Source organism: Taudactylus pleione, unplaced genomic scaffold (genome assembly GCF_031769625.1).
Source record: "Taudactylus pleione unplaced genomic scaffold, aTauple2 ptg000220l, whole genome shotgun sequence".
Lineage (NCBI taxonomy): Eukaryota > Metazoa > Chordata > Amphibia > Anura > Myobatrachidae > Taudactylus > Taudactylus pleione.
Genome location: NW_028284622.1, coordinates 116669 through 135458, shown reverse-complemented (window position 1 = coordinate 135458; position 18790 = coordinate 116669). Strand labels below are relative to the sequence as shown.

Sequence of the window (18790 nt, the reverse complement as noted above, 5' to 3'; positions counted from 1 at the left end):
ACCCACCTCCATTAATGGTTGGAAGAATGCCACCACTGGGCTTGGTAATAGGGCCACCGCCAACCCACATAATACTGTATATACCTCCTATACCTGTCTGCATCCAGGGCACAGGGGGATCATTTATTTGGATTATCCAGCCCCCACTAAACGGGTGGGGCATTGTAATCCTGGGTAATAGCTGACAAGCTGACATGAGGATATTATTATCGATCTCCATCTCACCTTATGAGCTCCATACCTTTGCCGGCTGTTTTCTTGGTTCCCTGATGTGACCAGAACTGCCGATTGGAAATGCCGATCGCAGGCCAGCGATTTGTTGGGGAGTTGGTGAAATTTTTCAAGTCATAATTCCCTGATTTGTTGATCACAATCATATTTTGATGGGGATCGTCAACTCAAGGAAATCCAACATGTGGGATTACACCGACGCCCTGACCCCGGCATTAAGAAACAGCAAAATTGTATTGACACTACCTGGAAACAGCAACAGCCATCGGTGTAATGAATGCCCAAAGCTTGGCTTCTTCATAAGCATGGTGAGGGCAACCGCCCAAGATCAGGATATTATTATTATCCCTAATATACAGTGTGCGCTGTTCTTGTGTCTGTTTTTTCTTTGGGGAAATCTGTGATCAACAAACTACATAAATGAAGAGAAGAAAGACATGAATGTAACTAACCCTGAGCCGTGCTCAGCTGTCTTGTGTTCATAACCATCAGTGGCCAAGGTGAGTGCATTGTGCACATGTATGTAATATACTAGTTATTACCCACTGGGCCTTCCGTAATAACCTGCGAGATAGGATATATAAAAATGAGTGTGATTGTACCTTAGGTCAGAATCCGCAATCGGTATATTTGGTGATTGAACCAGAGATCTTAAAAGAAAATAACATAGGACCTTAACTGATGTGGTCGCATGGGATGTGAACGCAGACAACTGTGCTTCAGCTGACAAGGTGCGACCGCGCCGCCCCGCTGTGTTTTGGAAGAGGAAATCTGTTCTACAAATGTGCATAATGGATCTCCTCTCCCCGGACTCCTGTGGACGCAGCAAATTCTGACCCGTTTTGCTGAATAAAATTGTCAATTAAGTGGTTTTCAGTAATAACCTTTGGAATGCAGGAACCTGCGCAATTTAGGCGAGTTGGTCACTATTTTTATCATTTAAAAGGCAAAAAAGAACCTGACTTACAATCACACTCATTTTCACTTACCTCATCGGGAACCCCCCTAATCTGGAACCCCCTTCAGTCCATGAGAATGACACGGATTATTACCTCTGTACAATGTCGGAGCCGGGATCGGTCTCCCGCCTGCGTGGTTATTTCCTCCCGTGCATCCTGCGCCTTGATAAATACTGTTCCAATAACTACAGTACCAGCTCATTTGTGTTTAATATGATGACAAGAAACCACCAACGCAGCTTTTAGACTATCATGAAAAAGTTTATTTGTTCCATTTTATTTTTTGTTACCAATATGATCTTATTGTACAAGGATGAATTCCAGCCTGGCTTTTCATTTGTGGTGATAAAAACAGTAAAATGCCAAAAAAAAACAATAGAAAAAAAAAAACAGCTCGAATTGAAACACGGTATTTATTAAAATATGTCACATTGCTGTTAGGTGCCAGAGACCCCCGACATACACTGGCTGCAAACATCCTGGGGCAGATATTATTGAGCTGTGGAAATGAGATGAGGTGAGACAGCGGCATTGTCTTCCTGCGGGAAGGAGTCGCCAACCTCGACCACCCAGCCGACATCAGAACACATATAGGGGCCTATTTATCATTAAGGGGTCTATTTACTAAGCAATGTTATGAGACAGAGTGAAAAGTGATAAGAAAGTGATACGGTGCCAGCCAATCAGCTCTCAACTGTCATCTCACAGGCCGCCCCAAAATGACAGTTGGGAGCTGATTGGCTGGCACCTTATCACTTTCTTATCACTTTTCACTCTGTCTCCTAACACTGCTTAGTAAATAGAGCCCTAAATATTTGCGGCATATTCCCCCGAAAACACCCGCAAATAGTTACTATCTCCCCTATGTATGAAGGGGGGATCTCAGATGTTGCATCTGCAGCGACCCCTGTATTTCAAACAGTCGCTGCAGCCCCCAAATGTTACTATGGGGGATGCTATGCTGTTGGATTTACCAAGCTTCAAATTCCAGAGTTTGGCTAACGCTGTCTGCTGATGGCGCAGCGCTGATGTCGGCTATGGGCTACACTTTGCAAAACTTACCGGGATAGGGTTCCTCCGGGAACCCTCCCCAGCAATGGCCGCCACACTTGCACGGTCAGTAGACCAGGCATGCACAGGATCTCCGCCAGGGGAGTGTAGAGACCGCTGACGTGGTCTGAGAGCATCGCAGGGACAGGCTCCTTTCGGAGCCCCGGTCCCTGTGTGTGCTGTTTAATACATCTGGGTGGTATAATCGCATCCTGCAATATCACACCCAGATGGCATAGGAAATGCGATTATGGATAAACGGGCCCCAGTGAGAGATAATTACATGAGGTTATGGGGATACGCAGGAATGTGAGCCAGAAATGGGTCATCTGCTTTCCCCGGCCCATCTAACAGCGCAGTATGTCGTATATGCGATACAGCAGGACAGGAACAGATAAAGGCCCTGATTCAGAGCCGGACGCTATTTGCGGTCGTTCGTTCACAAAAAAGGGGTGGCTATTCAAATGAACCATTCGCTCTTTGCGGTCTGTTCACGCCTATAAGTCTGAACGAGCGGACAAAACTTGCGGTCGTTTTTTGGATAATTACGCCCCCCTGGCCGCTCGCATCCTATGTCATGTCCGCTATTTATTAGATTAATCGAGTACATCGACCAGCGTATGAACTGCTCGCTATTCTTGTGGTTGGTTTTTCCTACCACAATCTTGCGAGCAGTTCTGACTATAAAACAACCAAGTGACGTGGTCAATGACGCTGCTGTATTAATTATGCACACCCATAAAACGCCCGTTTTGACCTTTAAGCACGCCTGCGTTCTGATCTCCACTCCCCGTTTACAAGCACCTTCCCCTGCTACCACCCACATACGCCTCCTCCTGTCACTCAAAATAGCAGGCATTCGCTATTTAGTGAACAAACGATTTTCGGCCGCACTGACTGGTTCGCGTGTGCGTATTACAATCCGTACGCATGCGCAGTTGGGCCGGAACGAGCGGCCGCTTACGAGCGGCTCTGAATCAGGCCCAAAGGTTCTTTGCTTCAATTTTTCATTGCCTTTTTGCTAGTACATGAGAGTGTCAGCTCTTCGGGAGAAAGGGACAGCAGATGGGGAGGATGGTTCAGCACAGGCCAGATGGGATGATGCACAAACATACACGAGGTTCCCGACGATGGAGTCCATCTGACGTTTAGGCTCGCAGGAAGAATAAATAATAATATATGACATAAATAATGACACCAACATGTAAATAATCGTTCCCCGGTTCTAAGGTCCCACAATTGTGCCTCTAACCTGGTCCTTTACCTCCTGCTTACAGCCACGGAGTCAGCGTTACCACAAGCGCACAACCCGGTTACTGAAGGATTCGCCAGATGATGTCAGGGGAGGAGGACACATCCATTCTATACATAGGACTTTATATAGTTTAAGTTGTCACCCTGCTTCATTCCCTCCACAAGGAATTTAATGCAAAACACATCAATATAAAACATAATGAACCGATTGCTATAAATCTGGTCCTGGGGTAACGTCTAGTGACCAATCCATTGTCCCTGTATTGTTCTCATGATAGCTTCACAATAGATGGAAGAAAGAATTCATATAATTTAATTCTGAGCCGAAGCTAAAACATTTCTTAACGTATTCTAATCTTAGTGTCCAAAAACTCATAGAAAGTGCAGTACAAAACTATCAGTAATCACCCTTCACCTCAAATATCCCCGGTCACTACTGTACGGAGAACATGACTGAGACTACATCGCGGCTTGGCGTAAATGAGAGGAGAGAAGCTGGATGGCACATGTTATGTGTCATCCCCCCAGACCAGGTGCCAGATGTTGGTCTTCAGGCTTTGGGCTGGATGAAGGTGCAACATATCCCCGATACAGTTCTCTCCTTGATACCAGGATTTCCCGCTCAGTTCAAGGACAGACCCTCAGTGCATTTTAGGGTATAAATGATAGATCCCAATAAGGGATGGTCCCATTTCTTTCACTTTTCCAGGGAACTGGTCCATCGCATCGTATATGGAAGGTTTGGTCCTACAGTAACTTGTTACCTTTATCAAAGGAAGAATCAGAGGTTCCTGGTGTCCATTTCTGTGTAATGCTCGTCCTTCATACAGAGACGGTGACACCAGGTAAGTGGCATGTCCCATGTCACAGGGATCCTGTAGTGTATCATTGGAACCCTTGCAGGCAACCAGTCTGACGGATTCTCTTGTTCCATTGTCCCACTGAGAAGGTGGAATTCAAAAAGCCTAAAGGTCCATGTTCTCCAGGGAAGAGGACCAGTCTAGGGTACTCACATTTGGGCTTCTCCTCCTACATAGGTGGCACTATGAGGCCAGTCATGGCTGGAAAAAAGACAGAGAGATAAAGATAAACACTAGTCATGATGGCGGCCGCTAGGTTGTTAGCCATAAAGGTGGTGTAAGACCTCGCACATGGGTGCTCATCCAGGGGTGTCCCTAATATGACACATTGCTGGGGCTGCTCTGTATACATGGTACAGGGGACCTGCCCCATCTCAGATACATCCCAGATAAACACTAATCCCAGTAATATAATAAGTGGAAAATGCATCTCCTGGTCTCCTGGTTCCATGTCTTCTGTTTGAAAAATTTACTTTTGTATTCAGAAATTATATAACAAATATCTAGTTCTTCCTAACTTGCATAAATTTTACAGATGTCTACAAAGCAAAAGCGGTTTTCTATTGAGGAATATGGGTAAGTGATAGAGAAGACGGGTGCGTCCTCTACATAAGGGACAATGGCGCTGGAAACAATGGTCTATATAATGGTCCTTCCTTTCGCTGAGACAGAGGGAACCACATTTCTGGGAACTTGCATAGATATAGATGTCTCCTTTCTTACTGTTCCTTCAGTTGCTGCAAATAGCTCCGCCCAGCGCGCCAGGTGCCGGGTGACTCAGCAGCACTGAGCATCTTTCTTGCTGAAAATGTGCGTCTTATTCACATAAATAAAAGAACTGTGAGAGAGAAAACGCCAGATTACACTGATGTGCGACGTATGTACATCTGTGTACGCCTGAGTCTGTGTAAGCGGGCTCGGACGCAGCGGCCGCAGAATTTCCTCAGGCCAAGTTCCGTTGTGATTCATCTACACTCTGGTACACTATGGTACATGGTACACTATGGGGCACACTCTGGTACACTATGGTACACTCTGGTACACTATGGGGCACACTCTGGTACACTATGGTACACTCTGGTACATGGTACACTATGAGGCACACTCTGGTACACTATGGTACACTCTGGTTGGGGCACACTCTGGTACACTATGGGGCACACTCTGGTACACTATGGTACACTATGGGCACACTCTGGCACACTCTGGTACAGTATGATACACTATGGGGCACTGGGGCACACTTTGGCGCACTCTGGTACACTATGGGGCACACTCTGGTACACTATGGGGCACACTCTGGTACACTATGGTACACTATGGGCACACTCTGGCACACTCTGGTACAGTATGATACACTATGGGGCACTGGGGCACACTTTGGCGCACTCTGGTACACTATGGGGCACACTCTGGTACACTATGGGGCACACTCTGGCACACTATGGTACACTATGGGGCACACTATGGCACACTTTGGTACACTATGGGGCACACTATGGTACACTATGGGGCCACTCTGCCACACTATGGTACACTATGGGGCACACTCTGGTACACTATGGTACCCTATGGGGCACACTCTGGTACACTATGGTACCCTATGGGGCACACTATGGTACACTATGAGTGGCTTTTCACTACAATATGGTACACAATTCCTCTCAGAGCATCTCGGTTGCACCAAGCGCCTGGCACCGCGTGGCATACGGACAACCAGCAAATGAGGATACATCTGTATAGTTGGAAAAATTAATGGAGGCACTGCCGGATGAGAAAGGTGATACCGGGGTCACTTACCTTGTAGACTGTTTGCACCGGAGCTGGTGCAGGTTGGTGGAGGGGAATTCTGGGGCCGCACTACTGGCGCAAAGGCGCTTTTCTGCTTGACAGCGGAGATCATATTGACTGGCGAGAAGGAGAAGACACCGGCGGCAGTAGCTGAGTTTCCGCTAGACGAGAGTGTGATGGAGGATGCTCCGAGGGGGGGACTGGCCGGCATAACTGACAGACAGAGAGAGACATAGGAGACAAAGTACTTCCTAACAGCTCATTGCTTTATTCACTGAGTATCAGGCGGTGGCGTAAAGTGTGTGCCGTAGCCTATACTAGTGGTGGCGTAAAGTGTGTGCCATAGCCTATACTAGTGGTGGCGTAAAGTGTGTGCCATAGCCTATACTAGTGGTGGCGTAAAGTGTGTGCCATAGCCTATACTAGTGGTGGTGTAAAGTGTGTGCCATAGCCTATACTAGTGGTGGCGTAAAGTGTGTGCCGTATCCTATACTAGAGGTGGCGTAAAGTGTGTGCCGTATCCTATACTAGTGGTGGCGTAAAGTGTGTGCCGTAGCCTATACTAGTGGTGGCGTAAAGTGTGTGCCGTAGCCTATACTAGTGGTGGCGTAAAGTGTGTGCCGTATCCTATACTAGAGGTGGCGTAAAAGTGTGTGCCGTAGCCTATACTAGCGGTGGCGTAAAGTGTGTGCCGTATCCTATACTAGTGGTGGCATAAAGTGTGTGCCCTAGCCTATACTAGCGGTGGCGTAAAGTGTGTGCCGTAGCCTATACTAGTGGTGGCGTAAAGTGTGTGCCGTAGCCTATACTAGTGGTGGCGTAAAGTGTGTGCCGTAGCCTATACTAGAGGTGGCGTAAAGTGTGTGCCGTAGCCTATACTAGCGGTGGCGTAAAGTGTGTGCCGTAGCGTATACTAGCGGTGGCGTAAAGTGTGTGCCGTAGCGTATACTAGCGGTGGCGTAAAGTGTGTGCAGTAGCCTATACTAGCGGTGGCGTAAAGTGTGTGCCCTAGCCTATACTAGTGGTGGCGTAAAGTCTGTGCCCTAGCCTATACTAGCGGTGGCGTAAAGTGTGTGCCGTAGCCTATACTAGTGGTGGCGTAAAGTGTGTGCCGTAGCCTATACTAGTGGTGGCGTAAAGTGTGTGCCGTAGCCTATACTAGCGGTGGCGTAAAGTGTGTGCCCTAGCCTATACTAGCGGTGGCGTAAAGTGTGTGCCGTAGCCTATACTAGCGGTGGCGTAAAGTGTGAGCCGTATCCTATACTAGTGGTGGCGTAAAGTGTGTGCCGTAGCCTATACTAGGGGTGGCGTAAAGTGTGTGCCGAATCCTATACTAGCGGTGGCGTAAAGTGTGTGCCGTAGCCTATACTAGCGGTGGCGTAAAGTGTGTGCCGTAGCCTATACTAGCGGTGGTGTAAAGTGTGTGCCGTAGCCTATACTAGAGGTGGCGTAAAGTGTGTGCCGTAGCCTATACTAGCGGTGGCGTAAAGTGTGTGCCGTAGCCTATACTAGCGGTGGCATAAAGTGTGTGCCGTAGCCTATACTAGCGGTGGCGAAAAGTGTGTGCCGTAGCCTATACTAGTGGTGGCATAAAGTGTGTGCCGTAGCCTATACTAGTGGTGGCGTAAAGTGTGTGCCGTAGCCTATACTAAGGGTGGCGCAAAGTGTGTGTCATAGCCTATACTAGCGGGGGCGTAAAGTGTGTGCCGTAGCCTATACTAGTGGTGGCGTAAAGTGTGTGCTGTATCCTATACTAGTGGTGGCGTAAAGTGTTTGCCGTATCCTATACTAGTGGTGGCGTAAAGTGTGTGCCGTATCCTATACTAGTGGTGGCGTAAAGTGTGTGCCGTAGCCTAAACTAGTGGTGGCGTAAAGTGTGTGCCATAGCCTATACTAGTGGTGGCGTAAAGTGTGTGCCCTAGCCTATACTAGTGGTGGCGTAAAGTGTGTGCCGTAGCCTATACTAGTGGTGGCGTAAAGTGTGTGCCGTAGCCTATACTAGTGGTGGCGTAAAGTGTGTGCCGTAGCCTATACTAGTGGTGGTGTAAAGTGTGTGCCGTAGCCTATACTAACGGTGGCGTAAAGTGTGTGCCCTTGCCTATACTAGCGGTGGCGTAAAGTGTGTGCCGTATCCTATACTAGTGGTGGCGTAAAGTGTGTGCCGCAGCCTATACTAGTGGTGGTGTAAAGTGTGTGCCCTAGCCTATACTAGCGGTGGCGTAAAGTGTGTGCCGTAGCCTATACTAGTGGTGGCGTAAAGTGTGTGCCGTAGCCTATACTAGCGGTGGTGTAAAGTGTGTGCCGTAGCCTATACTAGTGGTGGCGTAAAGTGTGTGCCGTAGCCTATACTAGCGGTGGCGTAAAGTGTGTGCCGTAGCCTATACTAGCGGTGGCGAAAAGTGTGTGCCGTAGCCTATACTAGTGGTGGCGTAAAGTGTGTGCCGTAGCCTATACTAGTGGTGGCGTAAAGTGTGTGCCGTAGCCTATACTAGTGGTGGCGTAAAGTGTGTGCCGTAGCCTATACTATTGTATTGCAGCACCGTGATATCTTCCTCTTGGGATACACAAGGTCGGCAAAAAAGCACAGTACTCCTTCTCCTGGTGTGTGCAATGCCCGTCTATGCAGGTAATGTGACATCCTCCCTTATACCCATATTCCCACTGTAACTTAAAAACAATAAATAAATATTTTATATATATATATATATATATACAAAAATCTACAGTATAAAGTATTTCAGTGTAATGGACCCTCGGGGTAGGGGGCTGTAAGACCTTTAGGCCACCAGCAGATCTGTACAGGAACATACTGACATTGGCCCTCATTCAGAGCCGTACGCTCTGAGCAGAGCGCACGCTCTGAATGAGGGCCGGGCTCCATTTTCATGGAGCGTCCTCCTGGACGCTCGTATAGCTGTGGGTCACCACCCACAGGCTATACGAGCGTGCATTGTGATGGTCGCGATGGTCGAGACCATCGCGACCATCGAATTTGCGAGCCGGAGCCTGCGGTTGAGGTTTTCAACCGCAAGCTCCGGAGTGATTTTGGCTCTATCAGAGCCAAAATCACTCCCACTGACATCACTAGTGATGTCAGTGGGCCGGCTTCTGACAGCACGCCCCCTTTGATCGGACACAACGAGCGAAGGACTTTCCTTCGCTCGTCGCGTCTGGCGCATGCGCACGACGGAGCTCCCTCCGTCGTGCGCATGCTCAGTCCATAACATCGACCCACTTGCGAGCGGACAGCCGCTCGCGAGTGGGTCTGAATCAGGCCCATTGTTATTTAGGTTCCAGCTGCCACATCTGCTAATATCAGGCTGTAAGTAACACGGGACTTGTATAATGTACAGCATACTGAGGGCCTGATTCACTAAGGATCGCTATTCTGCTAATACGCACGCAGCGCAGTTGCTAATATCAGTGGTGACATGTAAATGTTTGCATTCACATTGCGATCACAGCCTGACATAATGACGCCCACTTCCCCTTACTCACATCCATATACTAGGGCAACAAAGAGAAACAATCGGAAACATCGAGTAACATCGGAGCCATACGCACAGGTAAGGCAGGTCAGACCTCACTCAGGAATTTCTTATTACAGCGCACGCTATGAGGCCTCAGGCCTGTTTATGGTATCACAGTGGATAATTTATGCGCACCCCCAAAATGGCGTGCGAATGCACTGGCAAGCCAGCGTTCGCCAGACCACCTCCCCGTCACCACCCACAAACTGCACTTCCTGTCAATCACTCTGCCATGGTTCTGCATAGCCTCTGCGATTGCAGTCCCGATCGCAGTGGCTAGTTCGCGCACGCGCACTGCGATACATGCGCATGAACAAAACGCAACAACCGGTCGATTGCATGCGTACAAGCAACTGCGTTCCTTGCTGAATCAGGCCCTGAGACACCGCGCTGTCATACTACTGTTATGTATATGTGTGCTTCTGGAATAAGGCAATGACCCCGGCTGCCATAACCTTGAGTGGGCGCAGACTGTGCATTAGCACCGAGCGGTATACATAGATCTGTCACTGTGTTATACAGACACCTCTCACTACCCCAGAGCTGTATAATAGCAGCAGATTTACTAAGCACAGCAGCCGGGCAGAGCCACCTATCAGGGACTGGACACCGGGCAGGATCCTATACTTACTTGCATATGGAGAGTTGGCTGTAGAGCCATTCAGGAAGCTTGGAGATGCCGGTACTCCCAGGCTGGTCATCCCTGCCCCTGCATAGCCATTCATGCTGGAAGTAATGGTGTTATAATGGGACTGCTGAGGGGTGGAGCTGGGCACGTATCCTCGTGGGGAGGCACTGCTTGTGTTCCTGGAGTAGCCTGAGACAGAAGAGATTTATACATATAACATAGAACATACTAAGATCATATAACATACTATCATATAACATAATATAAAATACTATCGCATAACAGACTATCACATAACATAATATCATATAACATACTATCACATAACATACTGTCACATAACATCATATAACATAATATAAAATACTATCGCATAACAGACTATCACATAACATAATATCACATAACATATTATCACATAACATACTATCACATAACATACTGTCACATAACATCATATAACATAATATAAAATACTATCGCATAACATACTATCACATAACATAATATTACATAACATAATATCAAATAACATACTGTCACATAACATACTATCACATAACATAATTTAAAATACTATCATATAACAGAATATCACATAACATAGAAATATGTTGTCACCAGGGCCTAGGGAGACAGGGGCTCCACACAGAGAGCTAAAGTCACCAGAGCCTACAAATGTAATGGTGGAGGACAACATGGGGGACACAGACACCGTGGCTGAGGGAGGGAGAACTTTTAAGTCTGGGCTGGGTTAGTCCAATATGCATCCATCCTTCTGTGGGATCATTTAGGGGTGGGGTGAGGCTGGAGAAAGGTTGGGAGAGGGATGGAAGAAGGCTGGGGTGATAGGTGATTCTGGAGGAAAGTTGGGGTGAGAGATGAACCTGGAGAAAGACTGAAGAAGACGGGTGAGAGGTAAGGCTGGGGGAGGATGAACTGGAGGACAGCTGGGATGAAGGGTGAAATTGGAGGAAAGTTGGATGAAGGGTGAGGCTGGAGGGAATCTTGGTTAAGGTGTAAAGCTCAAGGAAGTCTTGGGTGAAGTGTGAGAAAACTGGGGATGGAGGAAGGCTGGGGTGAGGCTGGAGGAAAGCTGAGGTAAGTGTTGAGGCTGAAGGAGGGCTGGGGAAAGGAATGAGGTGGACATGAAGCTGGGATGAGAAGTATGACTGAGGCTGGGAAAAGAGGTGAGGCTGGAAAGAGACTAGATTGAGGGGTGAGTCTGGAAGAAGGCTGGGGAGGGCTTAGGCTGGAGGAGTGCTGTAAGAAGGCTGGGAAGAGAGGTGATGCTGGAGGATGGTTGGTGTGAGTCCTGAGGAAGGCTGGGATGAAGGGGGAGTTTGGAGGAAGGCTGGGAAGAGAGTTGAGTCTGGAGGAAGGCAAGGGTGAGTCTGGAGGAAGGATGGGATGATGGGTGAGGCTGGATGAAGGCTGGGAAGAGAAGTGAGGCTGGAGAAAGGCCTTGGAAGTGAGTTGAGGCTGGGAAGAGGGGTGATGCTGGAGGAAGACTGGAGTGAGGCTGGAGGATGGCTAGGAAGAAATTTGAGGCTGGAGGAAGGCCAGAGTGAGGGATGAGTCTGGAGAAAGGCCTGGAGGAAAGGTTAAACTGGAGGAAGGCTGGGAAGAGGTAATGCTGAAAGGCTGGGAAGAAAGTTGTCTGGAAGAAGGCTCGGGTGAGGCTGGAGGACGGCTGGTATGAGAAGTAAAGCTGGAAGAAGATTGGGAAGAGAGGTGAGACTGGAGGAAGGCTGGGAATAGAGGTGAAGCTGGAGGAAGGCTGGGAAGAAAGGTGATGCTGGAGGAAGGCTGGGAATAGAGTTGAGGCTTGAGGAAGGCTAGGGTGAGGCTGGAGGAAGGCTGGTATGAGAGTTCAGGCTGGAGGAAGGCCATCATGAGGGGTGAGTCTGGAGGAAGGCTGGGATGAAGGGGGAGTTTGGAGGAAGGCTGGGAAGAGAGTTGAGTCTGGAGGAAGGCTAGGGTGAGTCTGGAGGAAGGATAGTATGATGGGAGAGGCTGGATGAAGGTTGGGGAGAGCCTGGAGAAAGGCTGGGAAGAGAGGTGAGTCTGGAGAAAGACCTGGGAAGTAAGGTTAGGCTGGGAAGAGAGGTGATGCTGAAGGAAGACTGGGGTGAGGCTGGAGGATGGCTAGGAAGAGATTTGAGGCTGGAGGAAGGCTAGGGTGAGGCTGGAGGAAGGCCAGGGTGAGGGATAAGTCTGGAGAAAGGCCTGGAGGAAAGGTGAAACTGGAGGAAGGCTGGGAAGAGGCAATGCTGAAAGGCTGGGAATAGAGTTGAGTCTGGAGGAAGGCTAGGGTGAGGCTGGAGGAAGGCTGGTATGAGAGTTCAGACTGGAGGAGGCAAGGAAGAGAGGTGAAGCTGGAGAAAAGCTGGGAAAAGAGGGGATGCTGGAGGAAGGGTGGGAAGAGAGTTGAGGCTGGAGGAAGGCTAGAGTGAGGGTGGAGGAAGGCTGGTATGAAAGGTCAGGCTGGAGGAAGGCCAGCGTGAGGGGTGAGTCTGGAGAAAGGCTGGGTAGAGAGATAAGTTTGGAGGAAATCTGGGAAGAGAGGTGTAGCTGGAGGAAGCCTAGGATGAGACAGGGGATGAGGAATGAGGCTGGAGGATGGCTGAGGTGAGGCTGTCTGGAAGAGAACACAGAACCAGATCCCGGGGGAGCCCAGTCACAATAATAAAAGCACTCTAGGAGCTGGAGACAGTGTGGTCACATTGGGTCTGATTCTGAGTCCGACGCAAGTGGCAATGATGGTGGATCTTACACATTTCAGCATACTGCGCCTGTGCCTGATCAGGTATACATACTCAGATGGAGAATGCTAGTGCATATGAATTGATCCGTCCATTGTACGCTTCACCACAATGGGTATTTCTGGGCACTGACCATGTGAACGCACGGATCTGGGCCATCCTGTGGAAGTGTTGTGTGAGTTTCCTGGCAGAGCGATTATAGTGTACAGCGGATATAGGACGCATATGTCAGATAGATCTCTTACACCCAGCATGGGATGGGAGCAGCCCAATGATAATGATGATGGTTGTGTCTACAAATATAAAACCGTGGCCGCGACCGGCTTCCACATGCCGACGCGCAGGTTTGTAGCATACACAGACAGATTTGTAGCATACACGGGCAGATTCCAGCATTAGCATAAGGAAGTGAGACGGTCACAGCGGGCGGACTAAAACGCAACTCTGCGCTACGTGTGACATCAGGTCTGCGCTATGTGTGACATCAGGTCTGCGCTACGTGCGACATCAGGTCTGTGCAACGTGCGACATCAGGTCTGTGCTACGTGTGACATCAGGGGGTAAATTTACTAAAGTTCGATTTTCATTCGATTTTGCATTTGGAGATTTACTAAAGGCAAAAACTAATGTAAAATAGAACATAAAACCTGAATTTCACTCAAATCCCACTCAAAATCAAACATCGGAAAAACATTGGTACTTTTACATAGACCAACACACAAATCCCTTATTTACTATTATTCGATTTGAAATCGAATAGAAAATCGAACTTCAAATCCCCAAATAGACCTGCTTCATGCTTTCGATTTGAGCATGAGCAGGTTGGATTGACACAGATACATGCATACATCAGTGAGATGCATGCATGTATCTTACTGTAAAAAGCTTAGAAAGAGTTAAAGTTTAAAAAAAAATGACGTGGGGTCCCCCCCTAAAACAGAACCAGCCCCAGACTTTTCATAACCAGTCCTGGTTGTGTAAGTACATGGAAAATATTCTGAAGGGTTCCCCTATACTTAGCACAAAAAGGAAAGGGCTCTGATCCTGTCCCGGTTCCGGAATTATAGGGGCAAAAATGCATATTGTTTCCCTGTAATTTCCCCTTCTCCCTGTAGGCATCCATGGTCTTGCTAAATTAAAAAAACGAGAAACGCGATCCATGCAACATGCAACAGCCATAATGGTTGTTACCTCCTGAATGAAGAGCTCAGATGTGGGCTTCTCCCTTTGTAGCACTGTATCTGAGCATTCATTGGTTAAGAGAGGTCAGCCCCTGCCTCTCTCAATAAATGAATGGCTCCCTCCATTGAAGTCAATGGAGAGCCGCAGGGTTACTAAAGTTTATTCTGCAGGTTCCCACCATTGACTTCAAACTTCCCAGGGATCCATGGCCTGGGCTGACTAGCGGTCAGGGCTGATGCTTCAGCTGGGGGGCCCGTTGAAAGGGCTTCCCTGGATGTGGCATCACCTCCCCACTGGAAAGGGTCCGGTACTCGTTGTGGAAATTACAGGGGAACCCTATGCATTTTTTCCCCTGCAATTCCAGAACCAGGTCCAGATCAGAGCCCAGTGCTGGTTGTGCTAAGTACAGGGGAACCCTACGTATTTTTTCTCTGTACTTACACAACCAGGACTGGCTATGAATAGTCCGGGGCTGGTTCTGTTTTAGGGGGGGACCCCCCGTCATTTTTTTTTACTTTAACTCTTTCTAAGCTTTTTACAGTAAGATACATACATGCATCTCACTGATGTCTGCATGTACAGTATCTGTCTCAAAATGAACTGCTCATGCTGAAAATGAAAGCATGAAGCAGTTTCTATTCAGTCGGGTTTTTAAGTTCGTTTTGAAGTGAAATTTGCTGTTCGATTTGTACATGAACATGCAAAATTGAACAGCAAATCACTGTTCAAAAACGAACCCAATCAAATTCGATTTAGAAAATGCTTCTAAAATCTAATTTTAGTAAATTATGGGATTTGAAGAGCGATTTGTACTTTCAATTTGATTCGATTTGAGGTGAGCTAAATCGAACATCAAACGAAAGTAAAAATGAACTTTGATAAATATACCCCCAGGTCTGTACAAGCAATATAGATTATGTCAGAGGGACTGCACTTACAGAAAACACTGAAAAGAACATTCAATATTTATTATTAACTGGTCCCATTTCCTATAGAAAAATTCAGCTATGGTGCCTGCTAGTGTCTGTCCGTCATATACACAAGTACGGGGGGGGTTTCAGGGCAACTTTCCAATTCACTGTGATCAAATGATATCTCAGAGGCATGAGGCACTGAGCGGTTCAGCCTAAACAATGGCTGTCTGTCACTGACGGGTCAACCTCAGATGGTAAATTGAAGGAACAGTTATAAATAAGTCTGAATAGTGCAAGTACAGGTATTTGTAGGCCAATCTATAGATGACATTTTACCCTTATAAACCCACTGGAATATAAAAGAAGTACTTGCCCAAATGCAATGCAAAATAAGGGTTCATGTGCTCCCCCGTGGGGTGCGGCGATACCGACCTCCGCCCATCAAGCCATGACACTCCACCAACATGCGTAGAGCTCGTGCTTAATGGTGACCCTTCTGTGAAGTATAGTAAAGGAAATATATATATATACATACTGGCATCAATCCTGAATTAGCCATAAATAATGTAGCTCTATAATTCATACTGTATTTATTATCAGCCAGCTGAGGACACTGTGGCTACAGAGAGGACGGCAAAAAATCACTACACAGATAATAAGTCATTCTGTAGTATCAGAAATATCCTGCACACCTAAGAAACGTCCCCGTATCTGACTGTCCCAAATAGCCGGAACTTGCTGGGGTCTAGGATTACATGGGTGGGGCTTCCCAAGAAGGCGGAGTCTGGCGGTTTCAGGGGCAGGGCTTACTTTTACCCGGATTCTGCAAATATAACTGTTGGGAGGTATGACTATAGTAATACTAACGGGGAAGGGGGTCACTGACTGGATGGTTCAGTCCCTCTAGCCGTGCACATGCAGTGGGGCTGTAAGGTCTGACTTGGGCTCTCAACTCTACTTAGTCAAAAAATAAAAAATAAAAAAAATAAAAAAATTAAATACAAATAAAAATAAATAATAATCGCAAAACTATTGACCATTGTAAAAAAAATTCAGAGTTTGCGCTGACAGAACGAGCACTGCGACAAGAAAAAGTAGCCCCTGGGTGTATTAGTCAAATCTGGACATAAAGGTTTTTTCCCTTGGATAATTATACCTCTAAGAGGTATATTTACTAACGGTATATTTTACTCGATTTTGGTGGATTTTAAATCGATCTAAATCAATGTTGTGTTTTCTGGGGCTAAATCGCACATTTACTAACACTTAAGAAAACAAATCAAAAATGATTTGTTAGTAAATGTGCAATTTAGCCCCAGAAAACACAACATTGATTAAGATCAATATAAAAACCAAAATAGATTAAAATCACCCTTTTGTAAATATACCCCTAAGGGCTCTATTTACTACAATCCGCATATTGAATGCGGATTGTAGTGTGATATTACCGAGTGAATTCGCATTGCGAATTCAGGCAATATCACAGGGATTTACTATAAATCCCTTGCAGGGACAGAGCTTGCGATAAAGCTCTGTCCCTGCGGATCTCATCCGCACTCTAGTCGCGGTATTTTCGGAAAAAATACTGCGACTAAGAGCCCGAGCATGCGCTAACCGACCACCGCTACTACCCCCCCACCGACGCTAAGCTAAGTCCCGCCCCCCGCGATCGCAGACCCCCGCGACCCCCCACCACCCCCACAAACCCCCCTCCCTTCATTACACTTACCTGCATCCTCCTGGCCTCCGGTTATCTTCTCTGGGCTTCCCAATCAGGTGATCTCCCATACTGCACTGGGGTCCGATCACCTGATGACCGGGCCCCAGTGTACTATGGGAAACTAGCTGACCGGAGAGGAGCCATCACCGGAGGCCCGATCACCGGTCCCTGGATTCAGGTAAGTGAAAAAAAAAATGTTTAATTTTTTTTTTCTTTTTTTTTACAGTAATCAGCTTGCGGTCTGCTTAGACCACATAGCTGATTACTGGTACCGGCTCCCGCCTCTGCTCTCCCCGTTAGAGCAGAGTGGGAGCCCGGTAACCGGGGGAGACCCTGGATAACGCCACCTCCAGGTGGCGTTATTATCACAGGGCTTCCCCCGGTATTTTTTTACAATTTATTTTTAGTAAGTTAGGTCGGATCACATTTCCCATTACAATTATGGGAAATGCGATCTGCTTTACTAAAAATAAGTGATACTGGGGGTTGGAGTAGAATTTTACTAATTCTACTCCAATTGCCCTGTAATAACTACAGGTGAAACTAAAATAATGTGAAAAGGGTGTGACAACACAAAACAGCCTTTATCACTTTATTTTAGTAAAAATAATGTTAATAAATAAAGCCCTCTGTCTCCACAAGCCCGGGGCAGATATGGTGCAATTGTCTCCATGTGCAAATTTCACCTAGCGCACAAAGCAAAGTGCACTGATCCTTCACCCATCACCCATCCAGGAGAACGTATGCTCTCCCCATCCCTACCCTCCCCCCCCACCCAGTAACTAGAGTAGCGCCCGGGTGTGCGGGCATGTGAAGCAAAGTCAGTGCACTGTGCAATGGCATAAATACCACATATAATCCATCCTCCGAGCCTGTGGGAATCACCCTACTGCTCTTCTCAGTTTAGCGCAACTTATGCCGCCATCTTGCTCTGTAAAAGTTTTGCCCTAGACCTCAGCCGTTTTCTGCTTGGCAAATGACATCCTCAGTGTTACCAGAACCGGGATTAGTGCTGTTACTGCAGCCCAGGGCCCGTTACCTTGGTCGGAGTTCTGGGAAGACTCTGCGATATTGATGGCCAGTTGGCTCCCGAAGGAGTTGACCCCCATCATTCCTGCATGGTGATTGGTCGTTAGTGAGGAGAGCTGGTTGGAAGTGCGTGGGACGCTGTACAGTGCTTCAGCGATATCTGCTGCTCTTTTTAAAATAATGTCCTGTGGGAGGAAGAGATTAATCAGGGGACAGTAATTAAGCTCCTACGACATTCTGATCAATATGCTGTTGTATTATTAAATACAGACCACGGTCATCTTTTCATTGTAAACATGTACGGTAATGTAAATGTGTGTGAATCACATATTTATACTGTATTGAATCAAGGTTATGGCCTCAATATATTTATAGTAGATCCATTCTTCTGTGACCGATCCCCACAACCGTGCCTCAAAGATGGATCTTACAGGGGACACCAGCACCACCGGACTAGCCGAACATCTGGGTTACGCCACACCGAATGTCTGTCATTGTCATTAGAGATGTCTGAATTCCTCGGACTTCTTTTTGCTGTGATTTGTGGCCTGATACCGAGATTTCCGCCAAAACAATCGCAACTGCGATCTCTTACGGAATGCATTAGCAAAAATATGCTAATGTCTCCAAAGCTTAGCCAAGCATAGGGACGCCCATATCTGTCCGACGACTTACAACAGCGTAAAACAGAGGTTCCCAAACTTTTTTGAATCACGGCGCCCTAGAGTATCAGAATTGTTTTCACGGGGCGTCCCTAAGCCAAATGTTTGTTATTGAGAAATTCAGAAAAAAATGTACTGTAGTAGTAAAGTGAAGTAATTTGTGCTACCTGTCATCCTTATGCTCAGTTATGTGGTGGGGACAGGTTTGTGCTTCT

General features: G+C 47.3%; 1 protein-coding gene across 1 annotated transcript in view; it reads right to left on the bottom strand.

Moving 5' to 3' along the window:
• Positions 1–1966: 1966 nt before the first annotated feature.
• LOC148517328 (transcription factor COE3-like) overlaps positions 1967–18790 on the bottom strand; it is a gene marked incomplete at its 5' end in the record, with an annotated part of 118172 nt that continues 101348 nt past the window's right edge. Inside the window, 5 exons of the mRNA XM_088478834.1 lie at positions 1967–4555; positions 6155–6358; positions 10307–10492; positions 15538–15660; positions 17924–18098. Coding sequence (XP_088334960.1) covers positions 4524–4555; positions 6155–6358; positions 10307–10492; positions 15538–15660; positions 17924–18098 — 720 coding nt within the window. The remainder of the gene's footprint in view (positions 4556–6154; positions 6359–10306; positions 10493–15537; positions 15661–17923; positions 18099–18790) is intronic.